A 20,004-nucleotide genomic window follows, 5' to 3' on the forward strand; every position below is an offset into this window, starting at 1 on the left:
AACGAATCGTAAAGATACATTGAACGGGATTCCTAGTTGTTTGCAACACCATGATTGTTAGTTTTTTGATATTACGGTTCTAAACGGACTTTTTTGGTGGGTTATACTGTCTCGGTGGGATTTGATTCGATGCGCCCTTTAATTGCGTAATTGTGGATGTACTGCAAACACATCAAATAGTAAATTTCAAATGACTTTTAAGCTTTTCTTCTGTATCTTTATTTATTGCGAGGAAGCGGAAATCAGTTTATGAGAATTTTGAACACAGCGATCCTTCATCCGTACCAATTTGTTTAACATTTTGCGTTGCGACGTTTTACAGAGTACACGCCGTACGCACTGCTAGTTCGATATCATTCAGATCTCTATCCTACATTAGAATGGGTCGTATGCATTTCAGTTGCATAATGTATCACCAAACTTTGAATTTTTCGTCATATCTTAATATCTACATATCAATTTTCTCTAATAATTTAATCCTAAGTACCATCACAGAATGATAAAATCAGCCCAGCTTGTACTTATCATATTTCTGATAAAGCTCCACACCTACAATACTGATTTAAATACTAACCCAGTATCTTCAATAGCACCGGATTATGACTAATCCGTCCAAAATTAAACCACTCTCAATTGTGACCAGGCAATAAAGGGGGCTGTTGTACAAACAATTATGTTGATAAATTAATAATTCTAATAATGAAGTTTGTGACGTTAAGACTGAAGCGCCGAAGGACCGCTCCATTTTATATTTTCATAGCTTCTTTTGTTTTGTTATGTGTTATTCTTGTGACGATACACAATAACCAACACGAAAATGGGGACATTATTTCAGTCTCCAGAAGTGCAGGACAGAGCGAGCCAGATGACAGATTAAATTTCGAATATTCTATTTCACTGGAGGCAACTGATGTTGATCGCTTAGATAAGATAAATGAAACGTCAAATAGTATCCATGATCTGGATGGACAACTTGTGTCACGAGTTATGGACGAATCTACACCAATTTCTGAAGAAAAAATTGACCAGGAAATTCAGACGGAGACATATGTGACAAGTGTGGAGGAAAATTTGTTGCCAGAACTTAAAGATGATGTAATTTCAAATGTTGAAACTGAGGAACCGGAAAATAATCACAAAACTGAATTTCAAAATTTTCTCCAGGTACGTACTTACATACATATGTACATCGAAATTTATACTCTGCTACAATTTTGGGAACATTATTCACGCAGGAAAGTCTTTCGACACTGCTTGCTGCAATAGGAAACACAATCCGACCTATCAGCAAAGAAGATGCTTTGGCCAAACAAAGAGACAGGATTCAACGGTCCTTGCAGAACTATAGCAGAGATGAAGCAGGGGAAGAATTGTAAGTTGGGTTTCTCAGCATCAATCTCTTTTAGTTAGATAACGAAACCAATTGCTTTTCAGTAATTTATCAAGATACCAGATTCAAGAAGGTGGAAGTCCCATTCGCAATGTAATTTTTACTACATGGAGATCTGGTAAGAATTACTGTTTTATGTGTATTAATTACAACTTTCGACGTTGCTGCCTTCTTCCAGGTTCAACATTTCTTGGAGAAGCTATTAGCAGTTACCCCTCAATGTTTTATCACTACGAACCGCTTTTACATTTTGAAATTGTGCAGGTATTAAAGCAATTTTTTAAAAGTCCACACACTTTTAATCACAAATATACTAGAAACGACACATTACTATCTAAAGGCACGATCTTCGCCACTAGCGGATGAAGGGTTACGTGTGATAAGACAACTTCTCGACTGCAATTATACAGATTTACGTAAGTGTGCATTTTAACACAAAAAAAACATTTACTTCATGATTTAAAATTTTAATAAAAAATGAAATAACTATTACAGGAGACTATATAAATTATGGCAAACGTCACATAAATCTCCATACACATAACTTCCGCCTGTGGAGGCATTGTAAAAACAATCCCGAGCTTTTGTGTGGAGATCCAGATTTTTTGTCAAGAATGTGCCAAATGTTTCCATTTCAAATAATGAAGACTGTGAGAATGCGACTTCGATATGCAGAATCTTTACTACAAGACCCTAAGCTAGATGTTCGAATACTGTTTTTAGTTCGAGACCCCAGAGGAACTTTGAATTCTAGGAAAAAGTATGTCTTTTAATATTGGATTTAATCTCGAGTTAAAAACGCTGCAGTCTATTATTTAACACGTCTCAAGTTTTTCTGTTGTTGCCTCTCATTACTTGATCGGGGTTTGAGCTACACATGAAACCCTAATATTTTTCTAATGCTCTAATGCTTTGCTTTGCGGTTCAGATGAAAAAAAATATACGGATAAAGTAATTTAAATTGAAACAATAGTCGGGATTGGTGTCCTACGAATCCAGACTGTTTCCAACCCTCCAGTCTCTGTTCTGATCTGGTGGATGACTACCAAGCTGCAGCCTCTCTGCGCGAAAAATTTCCAGATAGGTTTTTGTAAGTTTTGATAGATAATTGATTTGTGTGATATAACCCCATTAATTACCCATTAGACAGAAAAAGATGCTATGAAATGCTATAATTATTAAGAATTAAAATAAATAATGAGTGCTTGCTCATTCTCACAGAATGGTTCGCTACGAAGACATTTCCATGAATCCGTTTTCTGGAATGAAGCGTGTCTTGAATTTCTTCCGGCTGAAATATCATCCACATGTTGATGCCTATATTCGAACCCATACGACGAATACAATGGGTGGAGTCTCCAGCACCTTCCGCCACTCAAAGTCAACCCCATTTCAATGGATCAAATACTTTGCAGACGGCAATAATACTGAAGAATTGGAGCATGTTGAGGAACAATGTGGAAAGGCAATGCAACTCTGGGGATATGCCCCCTTGGATTTGGACACCAGCAATAATGCTACCGAGTCCATGATATTGTTGAAAGCTCCATGGCCGGAAATGGTCCTCGCACCAGATGACGAGCTCAACACTAGTGAAAATCATCAAGTGTCACCTGAAAGGTGACCCAGATCTCACAATTAGAAGAATGAAGTCTAAATAATTTGTTGGTTGTTTTAAGAATATTAATTTATCGTCGTTTAAATGTAGCAATAAAAGCGTATGTTCTACAAAAATCGTTTGAAAGCACTCATGATTTTTTTTACACACACATTCACAGAGTTCTTGTTAGCCCATTGCATATACCATTGGTACATGCATGTCTATGTACATACGTTACGTATGATACGTACATTGCAAGGCATACAATTCTCATTTGAAGCGATATGTAGAAGAGGAGAGGATATTATAGAGATTCAAATCCTTTATGGTTTTGCTTAAAAAGTTCTACAGAACATAACAGCTTGAACAGAGTTTGAAAACTAAAGCGTAATAATGTTGTTGTTTTGATACGTTATCGGACAAATTGTCAAGTGCATATTTTCTAAAATGACAAAATTTAATACTTATTCTAAAGTTAACACAACTATTGGTAAATATTATATTTAAACAAATTGTTGAATCGTGGTGTACTGAACTTGAACGATAGTGCTTTGATTATGTGATTATTTTTTGCTACTTGGTTGGTTGGCGGTGTCAGTTTATTGAAATTATTTTCGGGACATGACTTTAATTTGCTACGTTTTATTTTGTGCCATGAAATACAGTAGTACAACAATACGTAATGACAATTGACCATAGTCAATAGTTGTGATGTGACCTCTGTAGAACATAACTAACAAATTTTACTTCATCCGCTTTGGTGAAAGCTTTTATAATTGCTGTCCCTTTATGTCTGCAAATATTATTTGTTCAACTCGCTATTAATGTTTTTCCCTGCACGGTTGCGAGAATTATTATCTGATGACTTTTAACGTTTCCTGTAAAATGGATGCAGGGATTCGTATGAAAGTTCTACGAGGGGGTCAGCTCGTGGATGAGAATAATGGGGTCGAGTTGGACGAGGACGAGTTTCAACATTTAATTGTCATGACCTCCCCCCAAAACCCGCAGTGGAAATGGGTCGCAGGTCTTCGACTCATCTTCTTCGCCTTTCTCGCCGTCACTCTCGCCACGGTCCTGTTCATCGTTGTCAAAGACTACACCCAAGCCCAACTAACTTGGCTGATGCAGCCAGTAAATAAATCTCAGGTGAAATAAATGCATATTAGATGCTCAATTATGTCGGGCTATTATAATAAACTTCCATCTGGTTGTCTTTAGTTGCTCAATCTCCACCACCTCCAGACGAATCCTCCCGTTGGAGGAAACGCCACCAGTCTTGATAGTTCGACATCACTTGACAGTTGCTTAATTGACGATGGGTGGAAGTTTGATTGTCACCCTGCGAACGGTAGGAGACCTCCATACATGCATACGCACATATATTTTGGGCGTAGGCTTATTATACCGAGGTGTTGAATTGCTGGTTTCAGTTGCTACGGCGGACGATTGCCTCAATCGAGGGTGTTGTTGGAAACCACTTGAGGTCCATAATTTGCCGTGGTGCTACTATCCCTTGGGTTTCGCATATTATGTGTTCACGGAATTTGTTCCAACGAAAACTGGTCTGAGGGGATCTGCGGTGTCAACAAGAGCATCTCCTTACCCGAAGGATGTTAAAAATTTAAATGTTGATATCATTTATGAGACTGAGGATATTGTTCGAATTAGAGTACGTACTTAGTATTTAGAGAGATTCTAATTAAGAGACATGATGTGTGCATGCATACTAAAAGAACGTTACGTTTACAGATCACTGACGCCAAAAATTCCCGATATGAAGTACCTTTTGAGTATAGTAAAACTTCCTATGATAAAAAACCTGACATTTTGAACTACTCTGTTGTAACTTCCCGTTACGGTATACAAATATTCCGGAGTGCAGAGAAAACTCCTGTGTAAGTTCACATAGACATGTATAGTGTTATACTGATTTGGGCTAATTTAATTTGATTTTAGTAATAATGCATTCTTCCCTTAATTTAGATTTGACACGACAATTGCTCCAATGATTTACTCTAATCAGTACCTTGAGATCTCTACAACGCTGCAAACTCATTATTTATATGGAATTGGAGAATCTGTAGATTTTTTGAAAAGAACAACAAACGGGTCTCGCTATGTTCTGTACAATCACGACAGAATTCCAGGATCAAACGTTAGTAATGTTATAAATATATTATTTAGCTGTATGATTAAAATTTGCTGTAACGATAGACGAATAATTATGGGAGTCACCCATTTTACATGATAATGGACAAGATGGGAAGAAGCCATGGGGTCTTTTTGGCAAATAGCAATGCTATGGGTAGGAAATGGTCAAAATTACTGAAGTACCATACAATACTATTTAAGTATTAAATATGCATGTGTATTTTGTGAACAGAAATAACAGTGCAGTCTGCACCCTCACTAACATTTAGAACACTTGGGGGAATACTTGACCTTCGAATATTCGTGGGACCTAAACCTCGAGACGTAACTGACCAATACACGCAAATTATTGGAAGACCTATGATTCCTCCATACTGGTCGTTGGGTTATCACTTGTGTCGATTCAACTATGGGACTCTCAACCATACCGCCGAAATTTTGCAAAATAATTTGCAAGGTGGACTTCCAATAGTGAGTTGGCCAGATTAAATATGTACAACGATACTAAAAATAGACTTGCAAATGACCTATCGTTCCTTATTTTTCATTAGGATGTCCAATGGAACGATTTGGATTACATGCATCATTCAAATGATTTTACATATGATCCTGTTAAATTTGCTGGCCTCCCAGATTTCATTGACGATATTCACAGTGTAAAATGAATAGTTTTTTTGATAATGCGTAAAACCATGTTCTTTTATTATTGCTTGTTACTATTTTTCTGCTTTGTATTTGCAGAAGGGAATGCGTTATGTCCCTTTGATTGACCCCGGAATTAGTAGTGGAGAAGCGAAAGGTAATATCACTTTAGTAAAATGGATAATAAATTTATTTGGTCATTGGACAAACTGCTTATAATGTGCCCTTTATACCTTTAAGGAAAATATATACCGTATGAAATGGGCGTAGAAATGGACATTTTTATCAAAAATTCTCAAGGGCATATTTTTGAAGGGCATGTGTGGAATAAAAAGGGCACAGTTTGGCCTGACTTTTCACATCCAAATGTCACCCACTATTGGATGAGACAACTTGATTCCTTCAGAAAGAGAATTAAATTTGATGGAGCCTGGATTGACATGAATGAGCCTTCCAATTTTTACAATGGTGAAAAGAATGGTTGTATCAAAACTTCGGTGTTGGACAACCCTCCGTATGTTCCTCGCCAAATTGATGGAAACACGCTGTACTACAAAACAATCTGCCCTTCTGCCAAGCAAGCCGGGGGCACACACTACGACCTGCACAATCTGTACGGAACCCAAGAGACGATCGCGACTTATAAAGCGCTGGGTGATATTGTTAGTGAAAGGCCGTTTATTATATCCCGAGCAACCTTCCCCGGTCAAGGCAGATATGGAGGCCATTGGACGGGCGACGTAGTATCCAACTGGGAAGATTTGCGTCAAACCATACCACAGATTCTTACATTTGGTCTGTTTGGAATTCCAATGGTGAGATTTAAATTCTGATTCAATTTAACATATTAAATTATATTAAAACTACAATAACCACAATAACTATGCGAAACTACAATTTACAGGTAGGGGCGGATATTTGTGGATTTAATGGCAACGCAACTGCTGATTTATGCAAACGTTGGCAACAATTGGGTGCATTTTATCCATTTGCAAGGAACCACAATACAGATGACGGCATTGTATGTTTATCATTTGTCTTGTTTTTTAAGTACTTGAGCTGAAACTATTACATACATATACATACAATTTATTTAATCAAACAATGTAGCCTCAAGATCCTTGGTCAATGGGCAAAGATGTATTCGAGGCTGCAAAAGAAACTTTAAAAGTTCGATATGACCTTCTCCCGTACATTTACTCCTTGTTCTTCAGAGCACATCTTTCAGGAAGGCCAGTCGCACGAGCATTATTTTTCGAGTATGCAATTCTAATTTTCTTCAGTTCATTTACTGTTTACGGTTTAAATAATATGCGAATTTACCTCTGATAAACAGATTTCCGAAGGATGTTCTTACATTTGGAATTGACACTCAATTTATGCTTGGACCTGGTGTAATGATTGTTCCAATTTTAGAAGAAAATTATACGAAAAACACCATTCCTGCATATCTTCCAAAGGGATTTTGGTATCATCACTACTATTTGAATGACGTTATCGAGTCGCTTGGAGAAGTGCACGATCTGCAGATACCAGTACACTCGATACCAATTTTATATCAAGGTGGGAGCATTATTGTAAAACAAAAGGGTGAACAAAACACTGTGCTCTCTCGAAAAAATAAGTTTAGCATTGAGGCATTTTTATCATCCGATGATACTGCTGACGGAGAGTTCTTTTGGGACGACGGAGTATCCAACCGTAATTATGCAACAAATATTCCACAACGTTGTAATAAATATTTTACTGTGAGAATAATCGGTAATAAGTAATTAACTTCTCTATGTATTTCAGTTCCAAAAGAATTAGTACAGTACAATCAGTACAGCTTTAAAGTATCAAAAAATGTTCTCACAATGACAACAGTTTTTGGGGGCTATGATTCTTCGAGTATGGTTTTGGGAGACATCACCGTCCGAGGAGTACGTGGCTCGGTAACCAGTGCAATTCTAAACAACGTGGATTTTCCGTTTAGTTTCGAAAATAAGGTAAAACATAAATAAATACATTTGCATATGAAATGTTACCGGTGTTGAAAATAATTCTTGGGCTGAAAATTCTGTAGGTTTTAACACTGACGAATATGACACTTCAAGGCCCTTCTGGATGGACTGATGGCTTGACGCTCGTTTGGAGTTAATAGCATACACAGAATCAATCAATTAACGCGGATAATAATCAACATGTGATACAAGAATGCCTTGTCGTTATAAAATAACCGTATTTAATAGTCATTATGTCAGGGAATTTGAGTGTTTTATCCATTTTTAACTTTATTCAAATGTATTTAGACGAAAAAGTGCAACAATAGTTATATATTTTCGCGTTTTGTCTACGTGCATGATATAAACATAGTTATTAAATGGCATTATAAAGTCATTCTAATGTACAATACACTTTTAATCTCTGTAACGAACGAATGAACTTAATAACTTGATAAGTTACGCCAGTGACTTGTGAGCAATCAGTTTGTAAATCACACGTTGCCCTTATGTAAGTCATTCATACGTGACTTCACCTTCTGACTCGACTAAGTTATTATCACAATTTTGATCTGAGCATTATTAAATTTTACTTCACTTTAAAAATATCGCAGAATACTAAATTATTTTGGATTTGGTTATAGCCATTTTTAAAACTAAAAGCAAACAGGTTTTTGGATAAAAAAATGCACATGACGTGGAAATCTAAACTAACTCTAAACTTCCACAGCCCCAGCCCCAGTAATGCATACCGTTTTTAAAATGTCAGGAAAACTTCCAAAGTTTCCGTCCATTCCCGAGCTATACCTGAGGGAGTCGGGAACATTAGCATATTGACCATAATTTCGATCCCGTCCTTCAAAACTCCGGGACATTATCAGCGGAGTCGTCTCATTCGCCATTCCTGAGCCGGAGTGATCAGCCAAAGAACAGATTGACGATGATCGTGATGTAACTCCTAAAATGTTGTCGCTGATTCCCGAGTCAGCCTCAGTTGTCCCGTCACGACTATCATCTTTACTTGACTGACAAATTTGGCTATCGTATGGGGACTGAATCGTGGAAAAAAAGAGTAGCACGAAAATTGCAAGTCCGAAAGAAAGCGCTGCCATAACTGTTGCGGAAATCGGAAAATCAAAAGTTTCCAAGAGATATCCTCCAAGGCCTGGTCCCATTACTTCACTGCATGCGTAGAATAAAAATATACTTAAAGATCATATGTCAATAGTTATATTCAGCTAATTGTAAAATATTAGTAAGTCTGTACATACCCCAAGGAGTAAACTGATGACCAAAGGCCAGCAATCAGTCCGTAGGTGGATGTGTCATCAGGATATCCTGCATCACTAGGAATATGAATAATAAGCAAACTAAACATTTGATCAACTGTATCAAAATACGCCTTATGGATTTATATATATCATACAGTGAAAGGTCAAGTATCGCTTCAAATGTTGGAAGGAGCGTCATTGCAATCGAGGTACCCAATATAATCAGAGCCACTATGTTTAACCACACTGAACTGCAAGGGTTAAACGACGTATAAACAGCATTTTAAAATTAACAATGCCACAAGTATGAAAGATATTTATAATGTATTTAGATGTGCATACTTGATTAAAGGTAAAAATGGACTTGGGCCTAAAAGTAATAGTCCAATTGTGTTCAACAACAGGCCAAAAAACATAAGAACCCAAGTCCTTTCCATTTTGTCAGCAACGTAGCCCCACTAGCGTATACAAAGAGTGAAGTTTAATTTAAAATTTAATGAAACGACAAAAATAAAAAAAATACCCAATTAACTCACCAAAGGGGATGTTGCAGCGTATAAAAATGAGTTAAGTAAGAAAAACAGTCCTAATTCCTTGGCTGATAGGTTAAACTGTAATTCAAGATTTTCAGTTAACATGTGCAAATAATTGTACGTATTTATCTTATAAATTATCAAACATATTTTACCTCAGACAAATGAATTGACAATGTTGGATCCAGGAAGCCTGTACAAAAGTTTCATGTAAGTTAGGCCAAACTGGTACTGGATTTGAAAATTTCGCTACCCCAAGTATGTTTTATACTACATTTTCTGTCTTAATTTAATTTTCTACACGTGTTTCTCACCCCAGGTGTTGGATGCTATTATTACGACCAAGCAGACCACAAAAACCGGAGGAAGTTTAACGAGTTTCCACATACTTCCTTTGCTATTTATTTAACGATAATCAGGTATTAATATCTTTAAGCATTGATAAAAAACCGGTAACGAAAGCAAACTATTCAATTCAAAATTTACCTTTCTACCACTTCCTCACCCCAATCTTCATTTGGGAGAAGCATCATGTTTATGGGAATGGTGGCAATCATTATGACGCCCAAAGTACAGAAGGGAAGAGCATAACCACCCAACTAGATAAAAATATGTTAAAAATATTCATGTAGACAAAAATGCGCATATTTGTGTTAATTTTCAGTAAGATAACCACGTAGCACGTACATCATATAAAATGCCTCCTATGGCTGGGCCAAATGACATACCTACATACATTTAAACGACTGGTAGTTGGAAAGGCAGAAATACTTAAGATATGTACAAAGAACTTACCTAGCCCCACAAAAGTTTCCAAAATACCCTGCATGCAAATATCTTTAAATGCTTAAAGTTTAACACAATTTGTATTGTTTAGAAACTGTATTGGACATACTAAGACAGCGCCGATGTTGTCAGGAAAAATCTTAGCGACGAACGTGTACGAGCTGGTGGCGAAAGCAGCAGCCCCCAGAGCTTCGAATATTCGAACAAGGAAGCAGTACGTAATAAAAACGGGAGTAGATTCCACTTGGTCCAGCATCCTATAAACCGGTCGTTGTAAGTTTAAAGTAAACTATCAATTTTTCACGGTTGTATGTATGCTTTACCCAAACAATAAATTACAAGCTCCTCCTAAAAATACTCCCAGAATAAGTAGAAATTTAGGCCCCGTTTGGCCAACCTGAAAAAATTAGCCCAGGACTTTAACAAACATTTTTAATAGGTAATTTGAAAATCATTAAAATTCGGTAATTATTATACACATACCACAATCCCAGTTAACGGCGAGGCAAGGAAAACGACTAATGCGTAGACAGAAAAAACAAATCCAGAAACGGAAGTCGAAACTCCTTTGGCAGCCGCCTAAAAAAAGATGTCAAATTCTTCGTGAAGCATTATGCACATACAGATTTTTTAACGGCGTTCCATGGACTACCATAAAAATATTTACCTCAGAAGGAAAGAATGGGGCCAAAATGCTCATGGCACAAAAGCTCGTGAAATCTACTAAGGCAAGAGAGCATAAAACTAGCCATTGCCTTTTTGTAAATTTTGGCACGCCTTTCAGGACATAACGCTGATGATTCCCGTAACGTTTTATTAATTTTTCTCGAATTGCTTCAACGTCTTCATCCACCAAGGCGGAAAAATCTGGTTCAGACTTTGTTCTGAGAATGGGCCTAAGCAAAAGTGTAAACAAATTAATTAGGATAGAAATGTAAGATAGAAAATTAATTCGATGGATGTGATTCATGCTCATTCCTTTGTCCTTCCCTTTGAATATTACCTTCTGCGACTTCGGGCAACTTGAAAGTTGACCATTGCAGGCCCGTTCGACTGACGAGATTGCTGGCGAATTCGGTGGATAAACCTCTCACTTGTATGATGACACATGACATTGTTCTCGCCCAAACCATTCTGATGCACTTCTTTCGAAGGAGAAATAGATCCATATCCTGAATTTTGTCCTTTATTTCTGTCATCGTCATTGGTGCCCATATTTCTACGGATAGTCACATTTCCTTTAAATCTCAGTTCTTAATGTCATTAGAAAAAAAACTTAGCAAGCATTGAGTCTCACCAGGATAATATTCCAACCAGAGTATAATTATAGTTAAGTAAATGTACAAAAACTTTTTAATTTAAATTAAAAACCCCTTGATAATTAAGGACTTTGTACATATATTCACTAAGCATTCACTTTTTGTCCTGCAATAATTTCTATTTCTTGGCACTTTTAGCTTTAATCGTTGATTAGTAAATTGGAATAAAATTTCTTTGTTTCGTGATTGTCTAGATTGATTAGATGATGCCCACGCATCCACCATTCCGTAGAAGTTGGGGTTGACTTTTTACCTCACAGGAAAAATGTGCTAGATTACCATTTGAACCGTTCAACAGTTCAAATTGTAGCTATTTGGTATTGGGTATCTTTATGATAAGCAAGTCCCAGCAGGAAATATTCCAGTAGGCCACTAATTCTCATCCAGTAGTTAGTCTAAAGAAATAAAAAAAAACCAGATTCATGAATCAAAGCATTCGAATAAATTTCAGATTATACATACGCATAAACTAATGACACTGCATGCATACGTACGCAGCAAATCAGTTTTGATTGCCCATTAATTAATGAAACACAAACAACCGAATCGCACTGGTTTTAGAATGAACTGATTAATGAAAATGACGAATCCGAGCATAAATGGGTGATGACCAGTAAACTCGTAATATAATTTGTAACATAATTTGTTACGCAATGTGTAATGGAAATTTTTTCATTTTCCAGTTCCGTCCGTCTCTCATGCTTAAAATGTGAATTACTTTCACATTTTGAAAGGTTTGAGAGCTTGTATTACATGTCGTTACACAAAAAAATTGCTGGTTAATAAATACATATAAATTAATCCTTGGTCTAAACTTAATCCTGATTAAGGCAGAATTCAATTCAGCTAAGCATTTACTGCGTCTACATATACGTATATGTGTATTTCTATTTAACATATTTATTACCTGGCATTTGGTATACAGACTTGGATAAAACAATGAACTCTGACACAACGGGTTTTTGTGTGAAACCAATTGAGTCAATTTTTTAGTAGCGCTGTAGTACTTATGTGTATTAATTACCCAAACTTTAGGAAAAATATTGGCACTATCAGTCAATCTTTGTGGAGGTGTCCATTATGCAGTAAGTTGAAAGCAATTTCTGGTGCTGGCGTGTGTATGATGTGTGTGTATGTCCGTTCTGAAGTGTTTAGTGTGCAACTACATAAAATCCTGGACAAAGATCAGGTGCAAACTAAGCAATGATAACAACATGGTCCTAATAAACAGATAATTGTGTTTATTCAATTGCATGTGACGCAACATGAGCATGAGGTTGTTTTGATTCAAATATGAAGGTAAATTTACTGGACAATAGACAATTGTGCACTTTGTCAAAAATATGCCGGTCATTCTCAATGGAAGACTTACTCAAAAACGAAAATGAATATTCAGGATGCACAGATTGAATTCGTGGTCTCATAAAGCACGCCATTATGTATTTATCTATGGATAATTATATTAATTCATGTCAGCTAGAAAATTCTTGCCTTAATTTAGCAGGGTTCCCAATGATTTTTTTCTCTACTCAATCAATTGGTGTAGGTTCAGGTAGCTTCATTTCAGAACTGCAATAAATCTTATTGTGATCTTACATAAATCAGCCAACCGAAAATGTTTTATATCACTAATTTTTGCTTTTCTATTTTCACTATTGGAGTAAAATGAAGGGTAAACTAAGGAGAATATGACAATTTCAGTTTTATGTAATCAGCAAGGTTGTTATACAGACACACCGAAAGCAGTTTCTTGTGCTTCTTCTTTCTGTGCAGGTTTGTAAATGTTGGCTTTAATGGCAAATCCTAACCATGTAAATGTATGGATAATGGATAACTATATCACGTTACGACCAACATGTGGGAAGTTTTTTTCCTTTATTTTACTGTGATTTTATAATGTTCAACCGCATCGTATTTCATTTATGATTATGACGAGTTCGGTGATGTCCAGTGCTTAAATCTTGCAAACTGTGCATGCATGGCTTAATAAAAACTGTATTCTTTTAAACAAAATCCATCAAACTATATATCCATGAAACCCAATCTAAGTGAAACGCAATCCAGAAAGTAGTACACATTTTACTTCAAGACAAGTATAAAAATTGGATGAGACGCATATTCGTGAGGTGTTCTTGTTCTAATTTCAGACCATGAAATAGTGTAATTCCATAGATCAGCAATTCATGCCGGTAGATTACAAATACACATAATCAGCTCAAGTCATAACAATTGATTTTAATCCATAGTTCGGTTTAATTTTTGCATAGACTGCATTAATTTCCAGAGAAGATTTGCTTTCATCTGCTGATCTGCAAAAGCATAAAGCGTAAGTTTAATGTTTTTCAATCTTGTTCAATTTGATCACAATTAAGGAACCATCAATAAGCTTTAAAGCTTCCGTGTTTTATTTTTTTCCGTGATTATGCAAACTCATGGAATATAACCAAATTACAGATAATATGTGACTGTAGATCGCATACTTTTTTATTGACGTAGTTTGATCAGTAAAATTGCTGACGAGGGTCATCATCACATTGTCTGTGATCACTAGCTCTTTTGTACACATAGTATCGCCTCATCTAATGTTGACTTGTGTGTACACATTGAAACCATGCAAATTTGCAGGACAGGATCAGAATTTTTGTAAACTTAGGCAGAAAACGATGATGAATTTTAACAACTTATCCTTAGTACAATACTTTATCATGTTATCTAGTTCAAAATGTCTCGGAAGAAATTGCTGCTCATCGGTGCAGGTGCAGGGTGATTATTTTGAATCTTTTATTTCTTTAAAATTTATGATAGTAAATTTATTTTCAGGACCCACAAGCTCCCTTATCATCCACAACCTCCAAAGTCTTCCACATTTGAAGAATGCATTTGATATTCAAGTCTGGGAAAAGGATCGACGTGTTGGAGGCCGATTCTTGACCTTTCAAAGTCCCACTAGTTCATCCTATGGCGACTTGGGTGCGCAATATTTGACATCGTCTGGCTTGTCCTTTAGTCAACCATATTTCAAGGGTTCATCCTAAAGCATACATATTCATACAAGGCCACAGCATTAAAATAAATACAAATTCTGGAATAGATTTACTGGACAACAAATTAATCAGAAGATTGGACACGCTGAATATTCCTGGTTTTAATCACGCTCATTCTGTTGGAAAAGTTAACTATGTTTGTACCTCAGGAGCTGCGTCCATTGTTGAGCACTTTTTTCATCAGGTCTCATCCTAAACTTTCTCTTTGATCACTACACCTCTTTCAATAAGATAAGTAAAATGAGCATGGTAAATATTATTTACAGGCTGATAACATTTCTCTCAGTTTTGATAAGCATGTGACAGGAATTAACACCTGCAACAACGGTCAAGTCAGTGTGATCACGAAGGGAGGAGATCAAGAAAATTATGACATTGTAATTACAACCATTCCAGTGCCTCAGCTCTTAAAATTGTCTGGTTCTGTTTTTGAAGGTAATTTAATTACATTGCATGTGAAATTTACGACAGTTTTAAACTCTATTCTGTAAATCGTACAATACAGAAAACTCCGCATTACAAGAAAATCTCAGAAAAGTTCAATACACAACCAGATTTGCTCTAGGGTTGTTTTACGACAGCAAAGAAGGTCCCTTCGCAAATTTGCAAGACTCTCAACCACTAAATTTCATAGACGATCCGATTATACGATATTGGTCGGTGGAGAATAGAAAGCGAGGGACAGAAGATCATGAACAATGTGCAATTGTAGCGCACACATCGGTAATGTTTGGGGCTGAGAACATGAATAAATCGCCCGACTCTGTAAAAGACCTTCTTTTGGAGAAAGTTTACGAAAATTTGAAACCAGCAATTAGCAGCACAAAGCTTCATCACTTTGTCAAGTGTCATAAATGGAAATATTCCCAAGTAAATAATCCGACCAATCCGACTGCTGATAAAAAATAATTATTGTAATTAACTAAAGCGATTAATTATTGTATTATTACATAGGTAGCAAACCCATACCTAGGAACTCCTGGTTTCGTTGAACTTACAAAGTCTGTCATTGCTGCCGGTGATGGTTTTGTGCGATCAGGATTTGAGGGATGCATAGAATCGTCGCAAAAAACTGTCGAGTTCTTGTTGAAATCGTTGATTTAAGAATTTGGCCTAAATTGTTAGTAATAATTTATTACTGCATAATGCTATACTGAATATTGTTATTTATTTTTTACATCATGATTGATTATAATGTTATTATATATGTATTGTGGCACAGGTCAATATAAATAATTATTTTTTTGTGGCACTGCATGTATATTGAGGAAAACTCTTGAGCAAATTTCGATCCATTTTCATGATTATTTGAGCAGAGCTGTACGTTCATCATCGCCGAAAGGATGTTTTTGATTGACAGCATATCTTTGCAATTCTTCTGATGTTCGTTTCACCGTGTCCTTGATGCTTTCTGGAAGTTGTTCCCATTGAGTTTCACCTGGGTGTGGTGCAAAATAGTCTTCCCAAACTCTTGTGAAAGGCAATTTCCTCTCTTCTGAAAAATTGAACATGATTTACACATTTTGTTGGAATGAAGCATATGCGGATGAAATATAGAGGATTGAATACTTTCTGGTTTTCTGAAACAGGGACATGCACAACGGCAAAACGACTCCCAGCAGCTTGACACATTATCAGTGAATCCCATAATAAATGCAAATAGCAATCTCCCTATTTAATTGCAAATTAAAACACTGCTCTGGTTGGTACAAACAAATATATGTAATTATTTATTTTTGCATCAAAATATGTGTATGTGCTTTTTTGATATATTTTTTTATTACGCATCCTTGCAATTCCAGTTACTCTGACATTTCAAAATAAATTCGAAGAATTTCAAATAACACCTGAGAAATTCAACGTCATATTTATTGTGATGAATAATGAATACGTTTAGTCATTGCAGATGGGAAATGTGGCATCAATTTTGCATATGGTCGACCCTAGAATCCAGAGGATTACTTACAACGGAGGTCTCCCGACGTATGCTCACAGATTTGAACCAAACTGGTATCAATCGATCACAAATTTAATTAGTATGGAATTTGCAAATGGCACTATCTGCCAATGGGCACGTTTTGCAGAGATATTTGCATCTGAAAAGGAGAAAAAGCGCAGTAAATTTGGAAGGTGTAAACTTTAGGGCTCGTTTTTTCTTCTTTTAATGCAAATATCTTTGCCAAACCCGAGTATAGGCAGATAGTGCCATTTGCAAATTCCATACTAATTAAATTTGTGATCGATTGACACCAGTTTGGTCCAAATCTGTGAGCCTAGGTTGGGAGGCCTCCATTGTTAGATGAAATTTGCTATACTTTCACAAAAATCTTGTATAAGTGTCTTCTATTTCACCAAAAATATGTTTGTTATGTATGCGCTAAAAAATTATTATGTTGTCTTATTGAGTAAATACTTATAATTATTTGTATCTTTTTATTACAACACAATAACTTCGAATTAATAACATAAAGTAAATAAGTTATTCTGCAGTAATAAAGTTGGGTCAAGTCAATTCAGTGCTGCCGTTCAATGCGTCAGTCAAGGAACAGAGATGGAGGAATTTAATTAAACGTAATGTGTATTATTTTGCATGTGCTAACTAATTGATGAGTAGCTACATATCTTATAAAATATTCTGCAGGCTTCATTAACGCAGGGTTATTTCATAGTTGGAGGTCTGGCATCCAAAACTGAATTCAGGCTTTCCATTTGTCTCCAAAGAGGTGAATTGGCAGACACTGTGTTGTCTGAAATAATTAAATGGAATTAAATTTATTTTAAGTTAAATTAAGCATTTGTTTTCTATTAAATGCTGACTAACCAGAAACAGATTTAGTAGCCTTTAAAACAATTGGCGGCTTCTGGGCGGATGAGGCTGAAATTTGATCACCAATTGCCAATTTTGGAATGCCGATAGCCGATGATTCATTGCCCATTGTTCCGTTTTTAAGATAGGCAAGTGATTTCGTATTACTGACTTGAAGAGGGTTGGGTGTGTCTGACGACTCACTAGAGACACACAGATAACACAATGGCAATTAATTTTACTCGAAATACAAAGAGTATAGGGGAATTATTTTAAATTATGCCTTATTACATTTTATTTTTAGAAACATTTTTTGTAGTAGAATGCATTCCTTGGAAGTTGGCATTTTGTATTCCACAAGTGGAGGGGTACTGGCAATGTTTGTAGTTCATCTCGGCCCCAAACTTTGGTTGATCGCATTGTAACGTATTACATGTAGCATTCTTATTTTCTTTTTTCAATAGGGCACTACTTTCCTCGTTTTCCTCATCGCTTCTTCGCCTGCCTGTGTTACAATGAAATATTAATAATTTGAATAAATACATAGCGTGACTTTTTAAAATATTGTATATGTCTTGGGAAAATGCCGAAAATGCTCACAATAATGGCAGAAAATTATCGATTTCACCGTTGTCCACATTGTTGAAGCTTTCAACTTGAATTGAAGGTGTTATTAATTCGAGTAGTTTGTTCATTTAGGGTTGTTGGATTTTCATTGCATCATGGTCATGGCTACACACACTTTGGTTATTGACTTTGAAGCTGTTTCTCAATAGTTTTCATATAAGCATCGAGTTCATCTTCGTCGTCTTCATTATTTTGGTTCATTTGTAAGTTATCTCTAACTTTAGTATAACTTGGAGAATTGCAGTCAGATTTAACAGTCAAGGTTTGGATTTTGAATTCAATATCTGAGCATCTTACTGGGGGCTTATACATCACATCTTCACAACTTGATGAATCGATTGAATTGATGTCACATGGTTCCTCTCCATCAAAGTATTTTTCTTGTTCATCTAGTTCCAAGTTTTCACCAATATCATACTCGTCATTGTTATCCACACTTGCATAGTCAAAGTCAATATCCTTCCCATCCAAGAAATGTTGATACATTGTGGTGAAGAACTCTTCTTTTAGAATCTCTTTCTCCTCATCTTCAATCTCTTCACAATCATCCTCGTCCACAATCTTCCCTTGGCTCCTTCTTGATGGTGAATTGCCTTGGTCCATTTCTTCATCATCATCAAAATATTCATTGTCTGCCTCTTCCTCCTCAGCTGTTTGCTGTTCTTGATCAAGGCGTCGATAACTTTCACCCTGCTCATTACGGTTCATATGTGCCATAAGCAAATCCGTCAGGGGAGTTTTCGAACATGCGGCCGTGTTATATGATCGTGATGCAAACGCTTCCTTTTCTTCCTTTGACTGAAATTTTCCTATTAATTGGTCAAACAAAATAGGGTTTCGTCTCTGCATTTCTTCTTCTGTAAAGTAATCTGTCGTGTCCACCAATTTTTGTAAAGCTGCATAACGTCTGTTCTTTAGACGGAGTTTAGCACCTAAACAGAACAGAACATGATATCATTTATTACTAGTTCGTGATAATATTCTGCTCCATTTTTGCAAGAAAGGAGAATAAATTAATCCAAAAATAAATTCATTAACTAGCATGGAATGGATTTTTCATACCGCTCAGGTTTCTGTCTAATAGCTTCAAATATGTTTCGACACCTTCGTCTTGTATGTCCCGCAAACATTGGAATTGATTCGACTGGGTGAAATGTTTTCCAAAGCTGGTCAAAAATGTGAGAGGGCTTAGAACGAATTTCTCCCTCAGAGCATCAAACTTCTCCTCGTTGGTCAAATCGGTTTCAGTCTTTTGTTGATTTTTAACCCGCAACTCTGGTATTTTTGACAGCATTTCCAGCATTTCTAATTGACTGCTCGTCAGTTCCTTCTTGGTTGACTGACTGCTGGCCAGTTCTGAAACAAAGAGGGTACAAATAAATAAATAAATAAATAAATGTAACAAATATTACTGCACGAAATAATTCCTAGTATTTATCTATATGTAGTAGTTGTTATTATGCCTTGCCATTACTGGTGGTGAGGTCTGTTGAGTTATCTACTTCCATTTTCAATTTGTTTCCGGCCGGTAATACCGGCCCGGTATTAAAATTTTGTAGACTTGACTAACGTAACTTTCACCTCCAGTCGTCTATCTAAACTATATAAAGCAGGCGAGTGTATCGCTGCTGGGTCGGTGGCTTTTTTGAGAAGTTAGCCTCTCCTTTCCTTTCTCCACTCTGCAGAGAGAACAGGAGAGGCTAACTTCACTAATGTTAGGGTAACGGGCTTATCGACGGGCCTATTTTGCACGTCAATTGACGGGCTTCTACTGTAGAAGTTCTACACTAGTACGATATTATTGAGTTAGTCGTAGTTGGAGTGAGCGAGAACCTCAGTCTCGTCTCATG

The 20,004-nt window shown here is 36.3% G+C and overlaps 5 protein-coding genes across 10 annotated transcripts; 3 read left to right on the forward strand and 2 right to left on the reverse strand.

Annotated features, from left to right (window-relative positions):
* The first annotated feature begins 155 nt into the window (after positions 1-155).
* On the forward strand, positions 156-3,124 carry LOC110846888 (carbohydrate sulfotransferase 4). Of its 2 annotated transcripts, XM_022093726.2 has the most exons (8): positions 162-1,164; positions 1,236-1,372; positions 1,435-1,508; positions 1,569-1,654; positions 1,731-1,806; positions 1,886-2,150; positions 2,364-2,480; positions 2,612-3,124. In XM_022093726.2, the coding sequence occupies exons 1-8, from the start codon at positions 700-702 to the stop codon at positions 3,012-3,014; spliced, it is 1,623 nt and encodes a 540-aa protein (XP_021949418.1). In that variant the 5' UTR covers positions 162-699; the 3' UTR covers positions 3,015-3,124. The 2 variants fall into 2 exon arrangements, with proteins under 2 accessions (XP_035706126.1, XP_021949418.1); XM_035850233.1 differs by lacking the exon at positions 2,364-2,480 and having other exon boundaries at positions 156-1,164.
* A 147-nt stretch (positions 3,125-3,271) lies between these two features.
* LOC110845863 (lysosomal alpha-glucosidase) lies at positions 3,272-8,250 on the forward strand. Its single transcript, XM_022092388.2, has 16 exons — positions 3,272-3,480; positions 3,886-4,139; positions 4,212-4,341; positions 4,424-4,662; positions 4,743-4,888; positions 4,977-5,148; positions 5,208-5,298; positions 5,377-5,615; positions 5,696-5,800; positions 5,886-5,943; positions 6,027-6,601; positions 6,691-6,807; positions 6,897-7,045; positions 7,123-7,487; positions 7,581-7,774; positions 7,852-8,250. Exons 1-16 carry the CDS (start codon positions 3,438-3,440, stop codon positions 7,924-7,926), a joined length of 2,952 nt encoding a protein of 983 aa, XP_021948080.1. The 5' UTR covers positions 3,272-3,437; the 3' UTR covers positions 7,927-8,250.
* On the reverse strand, positions 8,131-12,837 carry LOC110845864 (MFS-type transporter SLC18B1). Its single transcript, XM_022092389.2, has 17 exons — positions 12,585-12,837; positions 11,656-12,072; positions 11,362-11,577; positions 11,026-11,254; positions 10,842-10,937; positions 10,682-10,755; positions 10,468-10,615; positions 10,368-10,395; positions 10,260-10,300; positions 10,059-10,171; positions 9,887-9,969; positions 9,728-9,765; positions 9,576-9,650; positions 9,382-9,497; positions 9,195-9,290; positions 9,040-9,114; positions 8,131-8,950 (listed from the first exon to the last, which is right to left on the reverse strand). The coding sequence occupies exons 3-17, from the start codon at positions 11,571-11,573 to the stop codon at positions 8,485-8,487; spliced, it is 1,890 nt and encodes a 629-aa protein (XP_021948081.1). The 5' UTR covers positions 11,574-11,577; positions 11,656-12,072; positions 12,585-12,837; the 3' UTR covers positions 8,131-8,484.
* A 745-nt stretch (positions 12,838-13,582) lies between these two features.
* LOC110846279 (renalase) lies at positions 13,583-16,567 on the forward strand. 2 transcript variants are annotated; one of them, XM_035849490.1, is made up of 8 exons: positions 13,583-13,866; positions 13,945-14,003; positions 14,394-14,433; positions 14,498-14,647; positions 14,769-14,905; positions 14,988-15,156; positions 15,227-15,591; positions 15,676-16,567. In XM_035849490.1, the coding sequence occupies exons 3-8, from the start codon at positions 14,400-14,402 to the stop codon at positions 15,823-15,825; spliced, it is 1,005 nt and encodes a 334-aa protein (XP_035705383.1). In that variant the 5' UTR covers positions 13,583-13,866; positions 13,945-14,003; positions 14,394-14,399; the 3' UTR covers positions 15,826-16,567. The 2 variants fall into 2 exon arrangements, with proteins under 2 accessions (XP_035705383.1, XP_021948664.1); XM_022092972.2 differs by having other exon boundaries at positions 13,585-13,866; positions 14,498-14,701.
* A 560-nt stretch (positions 16,568-17,127) lies between these two features.
* LOC110845703 (coiled-coil domain-containing protein 97) lies at positions 17,128-19,991 on the reverse strand. Of its 4 annotated transcripts, XM_035849488.1 has the most exons (7): positions 19,896-19,991; positions 19,623-19,754; positions 19,217-19,510; positions 18,128-19,086; positions 17,819-18,032; positions 17,543-17,730; positions 17,128-17,468 (listed from the first exon to the last, which is right to left on the reverse strand). In XM_035849488.1, exons 2-4 carry the CDS (start codon positions 19,660-19,662, stop codon positions 18,275-18,277), a joined length of 1,146 nt encoding a protein of 381 aa, XP_035705381.1. In that variant the 5' UTR covers positions 19,663-19,754; positions 19,896-19,991; the 3' UTR covers positions 17,128-17,468; positions 17,543-17,730; positions 17,819-18,032; positions 18,128-18,274. The 4 variants fall into 4 exon arrangements, with proteins under 4 accessions (XP_035705381.1, XP_021947868.1, XP_021947867.1 ...); XM_022092176.2 differs by having other exon boundaries at positions 19,629-19,939; XM_022092175.2 differs by having other exon boundaries at positions 19,623-19,939.
* Between the last annotated feature and the right edge of the window lie 13 nt (positions 19,992-20,004).

The sequence above is a fragment of the Folsomia candida genome, unplaced genomic scaffold (genome assembly GCF_002217175.1).
Source record: "Folsomia candida strain VU population unplaced genomic scaffold, ASM221717v1 Fcan01_Sc003, whole genome shotgun sequence".
NCBI classification, from domain to species: Eukaryota; Metazoa; Arthropoda; class Collembola; order Entomobryomorpha; family Isotomidae; genus Folsomia; species Folsomia candida.